Source organism: Rhineura floridana, chromosome 1 (assembly GCF_030035675.1).
Source record: "Rhineura floridana isolate rRhiFlo1 chromosome 1, rRhiFlo1.hap2, whole genome shotgun sequence".
In the NCBI taxonomy this organism is placed as follows: domain Eukaryota; kingdom Metazoa; phylum Chordata; class Lepidosauria; order Squamata; family Rhineuridae; genus Rhineura; species Rhineura floridana.
This window is the reverse complement of record NC_084480.1, coordinates 224,842,377-224,852,652: the sequence shown is the minus strand read 5'-3', so window position 1 is coordinate 224,852,652 and position 10,276 is coordinate 224,842,377. Positions and strand designations below refer to the sequence as shown.

At 39.1% G+C, this 10,276-nt stretch overlaps 1 protein-coding gene across 5 annotated transcripts in view; it reads right to left on the bottom strand.

Moving 5' to 3' along the window:
- Window positions 1–463: 463 nt before the first annotated feature.
- ZNF516 (zinc finger protein 516) overlaps window positions 464–10,276 on the bottom strand; it is a 194,055-nt gene continuing 184,242 nt past the window's right edge. For 4 of the 5 annotated variants that reach the window (XM_061594283.1, XM_061594292.1, XM_061594273.1 and 1 more), the window contains one exon: window positions 464–3,487. In XM_061594283.1, the coding sequence (XP_061450267.1) occupies window positions 3,267–3,487 (221 nt within the window). In that variant the 3' untranslated portion in view covers window positions 464–3,266. The remainder of the gene's footprint in view (window positions 3,488–10,276) is intronic. The other variant, XM_061594300.1, reaches the window with a different exon arrangement.

Below are 10,276 nucleotides of genomic sequence, written 5' to 3'. Positions count from 1 at the left end.
GCAGGTTATATTCAGTTGGTGGGGGTAGGATCTGCTTATACATGCAATCTCTGCTTAAAATGGTACAGCAGAGCATTTTGTTAATATCCTATCAACATTCAATAAAGTGTTGCCTTTTACTAGCGCTAGCATTTAATTGAATACTAGTGCCACTAACTTTAAAAAAAACATTTGCCCATATCATGATGAAGTTGCTTTAAAAGCTTAAATATAAACTTTCACAGGTGCCCCCCCCCCCAGCCATTTATTTGCAATGGAAATAATCTAAGGAATATAAAGATCAAAACAAACATAGTTTGGAAAGATGTTCCTACAGCATCTTGGGTTTGATCACTGTTCTCTGTGTGTGTGTGTGTGTCTGTGTGTGATTGCTATGGTTGGAAAGTTCACTTTTTATTAGAGGCAAAAAAAGAAAAGAAAGGAAAACAAGAGAGATAGAGAAAAGTATAGCTGATACATCATGTGCAGTACTCATAATCGAACCCTTTATTGTCTAAGGTACATTAGACTGCAACACTGTAGAAAACCTGTTAAGGAAAAGAAACAGATTGATAGAGGTAGTAGAAAAGTCTCTGTAACAGTCAGAAGATGGCTTACAAAGTGTGTCATGCTACAAAATTATCAAGTTTCCTTTAAAGAAAAGCTATTTCAAACCCAAAGAACTAAATAAATAAGAACACAAATCATACTAAGCACTAGGGTCTAACTGAATTAACAGATCGATACAATATGGATGAAAAAGGAGGAAATTACAGTGCTTGGGATTCACATATGAAAATGGCTGGTCTTTAATGATGGCTCCCCCTCTCCCTCCCTATTTCTTGTTTAATTAAGTGAAAATCTCATTTCTGTGCTATACACAGCATATAATTATTTAAACTGATTTCCCCTGCTGTTGTTCTTCATATAGCTAAATTATGATTGTAAACTTTGCTGATTAGTACCCTGGTAATGGCAGTGACAGCACTTTCTCTGTCTCAAACAGTCCTGAAGTAGACAGTCTCCAGGAAAAGGTTTTAAAGTCTTAATATTAACTAAGGTCCTTCCATATCAGCTTCCAAAAACAAAAACCAACCCATCACTCCCCAGACACTTAAAAAACCCCAAACAAAACCAAACCAACAACAAGCACAATCAACCAACATAAATAATTACAGCGGTACATGACACTCATATAACTTTTGGGGGACAGGAGGGTTTTTAATAACTACAAACACACAAATAGGCAAAGCAGCTACCTTTGTGCATTCCTGAATCCTCACCTGTTTACTTCAAACAAGGAAAATAAGTGCTCAGTAAAGGAAAAAGTAGCACTTGAGTGTGAATCCCAAATTGATCAAGTGTTAATCAAGACAGAAAACAAGCTGATTTGGGAGGAAGATGAGGATGGAATAGGGTGCAGGAAGGGGGAGGAGTGTGGAATGTGTCTATACAAATTTCTGCAGGATAACTTCAAGAGAGCTGATTACAATCACTTATATAGGCATTTGTACAAATATTCTTAGCTATACGAGGTTTACAGCAGGCATACAGTTGGTGTATGAGTATGAGGAATAAAATAAAAATAAAATCCCAAACCAGCAACTTACATACAAATGTTTCAATGCCATTATTCTGAACAACTGTAAAGCAACAGTAGTCAAGTAATATGCAATTAAGTAGAACCCCAAATCAAATATAGACAAAAACAAAATTAGAACAGAAAAATTACATATTTAAAATTCTTTGTGTAAGAAGCTCATTTACTACAAAAACAGCACTATCCCATTATTTGTAGAAAGTAAACGGTTGCTCTCGATCAGTATTAAAAGGTTAGCGCCATTTCTGTACATGTAAAATTATTGCTTTTTTTGAAAAATATATTTAGCATGCTAGTTTTTTTAAAAAATCCATTTTCTGCCTTTACAAAAATGTTACAATTTAAAAAAACTAGTAAAGCTTTTTTTTTTTTGCAAAAAGTTTTTCACAGAATATTTTTTCAAGGCAGCATTTTCATGATGATGATGCATACAATTATATGTGCAAAATCTGAAACTCTGAATTATTACCATCACACACAGTGTCACAGCAATAAAGGAAAAGAAAATATTTATACCTGTAGAATACATTTTTTTAATAAACTGCAGACACTGAATGGTTAAACAACCTGCCACCCCTAACCCCTATCTTGAAACTTGCATTTAAGAGTTACTGTAGAAGAGGTATATAAAGCTTCCTTTCTCTCCCCCTTACCCCAGTGATTACCAAGTACAAGACATGACACATTAGATGAACACTGACCTGTCACCACAAAAGAAGTTATTCATCTTTTTTTTCTTCAAAATGTCACCAGGGCCCAGAAAAGATAAACTGGCTTGCTGCACAAAAATACAGGCACATACAGTATCCTAAGGGCCTAGGCCTGCTTGAACTGTTTTTCTTTTCTATTAAAATCAGCAGCTTTAATCAGCTGAATCAAAACAAATTTTTCTTTTTAATTTTCTTTTTAAAAGCATGCAGATTTCCTTTGTGATCAGGTCACAGAAAGTAGCACTGTTAAAGAAAGAAAAAGCAGAATAAACAAATAGAAAGGCCCTGAGAGTAAAAAACACAGAAGCCTGTTTTCTTCTTTTTAGTGTTTGACTAGCCATTTTCTTTTCTTTCCAAAGTGAGAAGTATTTTTAAAGAAGTGTTTCAATTTCCATATTCACATACTATTAATGGTATGTGGTCAAGGATAAGCCCACTGGAAACACAAGTGGTCCCCAAACTATCGTGAAACAACCTTACTGCAGAATGATGGTCTCTCTCTTTAGTCCCTTCAGTCCTTCATCAAGCCTGGCTTTCACAGCACTGAATGACTCCTCCATTTTGCTTTATTCCTTTTTTTGGGGGGGGGAAACCCTTATTTTTTTCCAGCATGACAGCCAATGGCAGTTTCATTAATCACTTCTTCCCACATTCCCAAATTCACCCCTGTGTGTTTGTGTGTGTGTGTTTTAAAAGAATCAAGCAATCACGAGGGAGGATTTTGTCGCAGTGTTGCCCTCCAAATCATATAAAGTCTAATTTTTCCAGTGTCTAAAAAAGCTGTCTTGATTAATATCGACACCTTGCGCCATCACAAAGCTTGCCAACTCCACTGTTTATTATAAAGGAAATAAGGAACCGTGGGGACTGATTAGTACGTCAATTTGTATATATCTTGTGTAGCTTCTTCATTTATTTTAAAATGATTAGCAGTTCAGAGGCATCACTTTCAAGCAAAGCACAGCGCATGGATTTCACTATAAGACAGTTGCTCCTAGGATAGAATGCTTTGCAAGGAGGTTTTCCAGCTGTTCTTCCATAGGGTTGTTAGAGTAATTATTTGGAGGCTGTTGGAACCGTCGGTCAAAGTACTGGCTGTTGTCAAAAGGTACCCGATGTACACACTGGACATGCGTCTTTAGGTTCCCTTTCTGAGAGGCACTGTATGGACAATATCTACACTGGAATGGTCTCTCACCTAAATGGGAAAAAAGGATAGAACAGGGAGGAGGAAAAATATTTTATTATTCTTATTTCCTAGTAAAAGCTTTTACTCTTGCTTCCAATTCTAGCAGCAGATGAGCAATCTTACATTTTTACTGGCCCTAGCTACCTTTTTATTAGCATTGTGCACATTAACGTTGACCTAATACATCACCAAGAGTTATTTTTAATCATCTCCAGTGAGAGCACAGCATGTCAAGTTCCTATAAACTCTCTGACATACTAGAATAGCAAATAATAGTGACTGAAGGAGCATTTAAGAAAAGGTTAAGAATGGCTAGAAGAAGGAGAAAAGACTAGAGAAATGTTCATGGTAACTGAGGGGATTTTATAACTGAATGATGGGGTATTATTTAAAATGGATTTTGGTGGCAGTATTTATTTAGTTATTTAATTTAATTTATATCCCACCCTTCCTCCCAGAAGGAGCCCAGGGTGGCAGTTATGGATTGCAGTTCATGTGAGCTGAACGGTGAACAATTTTCAGGGATCCAAAATGTCTTATGCCCTTCTCCGAGGGTGAGGAACCTTTTACAGTCTGGGGTCACATTCCCTTTTGGGCAGCCTTTCAGAGGTCACATGCCAGAGGCAAAAGGGGGCAGAATAAAGAATATAAATTTTGTGTAGGAGACTAGTTTTTACACTTAACTCACACACCCTTTTCTATTCTCCATCCAAGCAAGCAATAGATGTCATCAGAGTGCAAAGACACATGCCATGCAGGCAAAAACATTGAGTGTGTGAAGCAGGGATGTGGCCTAGGAAGAGTTCCAAGGGCCAGAGAGAGGGGTCTGGAGGGCTACATTTGGCCCTCAAGGCCTGAGGTTCCCCCACCCTGCTACACTCCTAGGGCTGCTTTGTAAGTAGAAGAACACAGTCATGCAGGCACAGAGGCTCATAAACCTTCCCCTGTTCCACTAAGTCAATAGTCATTCAATTTGTCAGGCTGGACAGCCTGCCAGTAATTTAGATTTCTAGCTTGGCTTAAAGTGAAATCATCGCTCATGAGACAACATCCACCACACTGCAGACTGTGAGATTTTAAAGGAGCTTGAAGATAGAAGGATGGGCTCACTTTGTACACAGCAATTATCTGATAATTACACTAAAGCAGGGTTGTGGCTGCCCAGATAGTGCTGGACTCCAATTCCCATCAGCCTCAGTCGCCATAGCCAATGATCAAGAATGATGGAAGTTATAGTTCAAGAACATCTGGAGGGCCACATGTTCCCCATCTCTCTACTAAAGGGCCCCAAATTTGGTTAGAACCCTGTGCAGTCTCATGCCTCAGCCCCCTTAAAAACAATAGTCAACAGGGTTTATTTGACTCTAAGGAAAAGAATGGAGGCACAAGAGCAAACACCTTTGATTGATCTGGGAAGCACAATTATTTGTTTTTAATGACAGGTTATCCTGCTCCTGTGGACAGAACTAACTTTATTCCATATGTACTAGAAGGAGTATGGAAGGTTGCTTGGAGCACAATTCTGGAGAAGCTGCTCCATGCATGGGTCTGAATATCGTTAATCATGCAGCCACAACACCTACACCTGTGCACAGAACCTAAAACCAAAAATTAGAATTTGCCTTCGCGTGCAACTGGAACCATATGAGAAGCCACTTTATACAAAGGGCTCATCATCACACAGAATATCCTCCCCATCTTAGCATTTCAAGTGGTGACCCACACAGCAGCTTGCATGTGCGAACCAGCCCCACCTTCTTTTAACGAGATCTATTGATTGCTGTCTTTACTAGCCACCCCTTGCTCTTGGATCAAAAGCATCTATAGTGGTAGGATATCTCATGTATACAATAGAAATACACGTGTTGGTGTGATGGCACAACACAGATGCAAATAGCAAACAAAAGTGTCTCTTCTTGTGGAAGAGGCCTTGATGGAATGGCCAGACCAACCTTGGTTTGAGAGTGGTGAAGAAAAATAAGCAGATAGCAATCATAAGCCAGGGCAACATAGCTTTCTTTGGTGATGCCCCATCTGTGAAACTCCCCTCTGAAATATGTCTGGTGCTGATCGTCATGTAGTTTAGGTTCCAGCTACAGACATACCTTTTTGTGCAGGCATATGCCGGACATTAGCATGGAGCTATTATAGTATTATTTAAGTTCCACTGATGGTTTATATGGGTTACTACGTATTTTTAGCTGTGTTTTATTGTACAGTTTCATTAAAAGTTATGTCCCATCCTGGGATTGCCTGTGGCAATCGGAGGTTACAATTATATATATATATATATATATATATATAAAGGCATGTTGAATGGTGGAAAAGCACAAGGGCTACTCTGCATCTAAGTGAACCTCTAAATAAAGTCATCAGGAAATAAGTGCCTACAGCTCCCAGGCAGAGTGGCCTTCTGAGCAGTACTGTCTGAACAATGTGGCTTGAAATCCTGACTGTTAGAGCTATATGGCACAATGCATCTTAGGTTCACACATTTACCTTAAGCTAAAGCCTTGATGAAGGGGAACAGGCCATTTTAAGTTAACACAGCATAAGATGCAACATGCATCTTTCCAGTGAATTTCAAGCTATGGCAGTCCTGGAAAGCGCTAAAGAGAAGCCAGTGTTGGTTGACACAGTGCATTAAGTATTTCTCCTTTGTTGATAGATTTAGAAAAATCCTAATGAAGGCTGGCCCAAGATTCATGACATTTACCAGTCAAATGTCTGCTGTGAGTTGGGAAGATTTGCAACAAAATTAAAGGGGGAACAGGGAGGGGGAGCTGCAGTACAGACTGCAGTATATTTGAAATGTAGGAAATGGTAACTGAGTGAAAGATGTGATAAAACCTCTTTAGCTGGATTTCTTGTAGTAAACTGAGAACAATGTCTTATATTTTTGCACAGCTACACATCATGCCTAAGAGACAGGCTCACAATTTCAAGAGATGCTCATCATTAAATTAAAACACACACACACACCATGTACTGAACAGGGCTATAGGTACACTAGGGAACATAGTAAGAGAATCTGTGGTGGGAGGAAAAAGGAACAGCTTGTTCCAGTTTCCCTGGCTGAGAATTGTGAGGAAAGGGAAGAGAGATAGTGATAGAATAAAGGGCCCTGGCCTGAGGGTATAATTAGGGTATCTATGTGGGACAGCCATCATAACGAGTGATTTCTTGGGAAGGGTTGCCCTACAGGTCCAGAGGACACCCACAGAGGAGAATCACACATAGCACAGAAACATGAAAGGGGTTAGCACTGTTCCATAACATAGCAGTAACAAGAAAGCCAGGAGCTCAGGCAGTGAGTGGGAGGGGGGTTCTTCTCCAAGCAGACCACGTTAGTTGAATTCTCTCTGGGTACAACATTGGAGGAGAAGACCATAGCTAAGAGCAAAACTTTCCCACTTTTGTGTTACTAAGATGGGAACAGAGCCCTCAGTGCTAAATCAGATGTAATGATCTTGTCTGAATTACTATAAGGAAATTGTTCTAAAGAGGCATGAGGTTTAAAAATAAAGTTTGAGGAAAAGTTTTCCTGTTATGTGGAAGAAGAGATGAACTACAGCTATTATAGGTTGGAGGCTACGGAGGTACGAAAGTTCCACTAAGATATAAAGATGCCAAATATCTGAGGCTATTTTAACTGGATTCAGTCCACAAAAACTTCACATCAGTTGTTTGATTGCATTGCCCATAAAAACTGCCTGCATGTACCACAAGTGACCACTCAAACATCCTTTTCTTTTTCTCTAAACCAAATGGAAATGTCTCTGATTAAACAATATGTTTTGCAATCAGAATACAGAAAGCTACAGATGGTGTTACAATCCTTCAAAGTTCGGCTCTTCACAGCTGTTTGTGGGACTTAGAAAGGTCGCCTTAAATTTCCTTCTGAGATCCAACCTACACTTCTTGTATTTTGGCACAGCGTTGAAATGGCCCAGTTGGCTATTGTGCCCTTCTAAAAGAGAAACTACCATCGAGCACAGATCACGATACTGTGATGCCCTTAGACACCTTTCAAAAGTAAGCTAAGCGCAAATTTAGTGTTACAGCCAATCCTAATCCTACTCAGAGTAGACCTGCTGAAATTAATGACCCTATGGTAGTCATGCTTATTCACTTCAACAGAACTAGCACTGGATACAACCCACAGAGAACTGCAGGGGCTGACCCAAGACAGCATTGCTCGAAACTGCTGCACTGCACAATCCACCACTGAATCACGTGGAATAACACAGAGGATGTTGGAATGCATCTCTTAGATTCCACATCGCTTTATTGCCACACCAAGCTTGGGTTGCTAGTGCAGTTAAGCCAGCCTGCTGAGTAGCAATCTGGGCACATGATGAAAAAATTCAAGCCACCAGTTTGCTACGAGCAAGTCTGTAATGGGCATAACTCTGACTCACTTGCAGGTGTAATAAAAGGGTTAAGTAGCACCAAGAACAAACCACAGATCAAGAGAAAAGAGATATTTTATAAAATAAAACAAAATCCTGGTGCTTAAAAAAGTCTTGTTTGCATGCAACAATTCGGTTTTCAAGCCTAACAGGCTTGGATCCAGAGTGGCCCTCTGTCCAGGGAAGGGCTCCTTCAGCTCACAGAAGGACTGGTGGTCCAGCAGAAGCTATGGCTCACACAACACAAGGGGAGGTGATTTTCACCCTGCAGTCTCCTGTACCACTTCCCATGCTTGTCTGGAGGTCCTCCAAACTTCCAGCGGGGAGTTTTAATGGGTGGTGCATACAGGGAGCTGCATGTGGGTAGGGTTAATCAGCAGAATTTCATCCCTCCTGTCACTTCCATGAGTGGAACTTTGCTCATGGGATTTCTGGATCCAACCCACAAGCCTTGCATTGTAATTAGCCTGAGCCAGCACTTCTTGCTGCATCTTTTCCTTTGCTTTCATTCATTCACTGCACATTTCTCCACCATAAATAGCTATCCTCTTAAAAAATGTAAATTCTACATTGTTTTAAAAACAAACACTAAATATGTGCAAGTGCAACCATGCACACAATGTCGGTACAATGTTGAAGAAAAAGAGAGACATGAAAAAAGGGGTGAGAACTATATCCACTGCTGTAAAAGCTGAGTTCCACTTGTATAACTGGACTTCCCCTTCTTCTTCTCTCCTTGTTTACCCTCAAACTCTGCTCTGGAGGGTCCCCAACCCTCTGGAGCATACTTTGAGAGTGTGCAGATGCTGCAAGGAAGAGGAGAGGAACGGCAATGTCTGTTGTACAAGCAGAAGTTTGCTGTGTGAGCAGACCAACAGCACTGGACACAATCCTGTGAATTAGACTCTGATATGCAGACCAGAAGCAATTCTTTCTTCTCACCCTCCAAGAAATCTGCAGAAGAAATTAGTGATGTTTCAGTGTAAATGTAGGGAAATTCACTGTAATTTTTAAAAAGTTTATTATAACAAAAAAGACAAAAAGAATTCTGCATATTTAGCTACAAATTAAAGGGTGCTGAGATGCATTCTGCTTTGATTAAACTTTGTGAATCATCTGTAAGCAAAATGGGAATAACACTCCTATTCAAACATGCATCTACTTGTTCCTTAGCTGTTTGTACTATAGTATTCATAGCTGTGAAGGAGACAAATTAGATTGCCATTTATTTGTTCATTATGCACTATTTTGATTAATGGAATTCCCGGACTCCATGTGACTATTTAAAAATAACATTTACAATAATCAGAAATAAACTATTAATCATAGAATTAAAAAAACTGAAGGAAAGCAGACACAGTATTTTTATTCCTTATGTCAATGAAATACTATAAAGAAGACTTTTAGTAGAAGATACTGGAGTTGGTGGTTTCATTGTATTTTTGATTGGAATTTGATTCCTTACGTTAGCACTGGTACTTAACACTAAGAGGGAAAACTGTAAAAAAAAAAACCCAAAGATTTTGTAGTAGTATTTGCTTGCATTTTCTTTTTGATCTCATTTTTCCATTCTTTCTCAAATACATTAAAGTTTGGCTATATTATAAAATGCATTTATCTCTATAGACAACCATAAAGGAATATCTCTCTTTAAGAATGTTTATGTAGCCAATGTTTTATTGTGAACTTCCCCCACTAATTATCTGTCAGACTTTTCATTTTAAAGATTTTAGAGGACTATACAACCTATCTTTTAATTACTGTAAGGCTTGCACATGATATATTTTTGTATGCAGTATCAGTTTGGTGGTAAATACCAGATTCTTTTTCAGCAGATCTATAGATGTTTGCAACAACAGATAAAACAGACAAAATTTCATTTTCCAGGTCCCCTCTTTGAGGGAAGCTCGGAGGATGGTGACAAGGGAGAGGGCCTGTTCAGTTGTGGCTCCCATCTGTGGAATATGCTCCCCAGTGAGATCTGCTGATGCTGTCATTGACATTTTTTCAGCACCAGGTCAAGACATACCTTTTCTCCCAGGCATTTGACAGATTGAGATGATGTGTTTTTAATATGCTGGAAAAGCTTCCTGTGGCTGTGTGTGGGGGTGTTGCTATTGTTTTGTTGTTGTTTATTATTATGTTTTTATAGTGTGTTTTATTTGTTTTGTTTTAACATTGTGTAAGTTGCTTGGGGACCTTTGGGCATCAAGCAACTCATAAACCCAATAAATAGATAAATAAATAAATCTTCAAGAGATTAGCAAAGTAACCAGCTCAGAGTGCCAAAAACCTGTTGAACAATGAAGGTCTTTGCCATGTGGAAAAGAGCCATTCTGGTTCCATGACATTTAGGTCTTTAAAGCAGATCTCCATAACTCTGAAT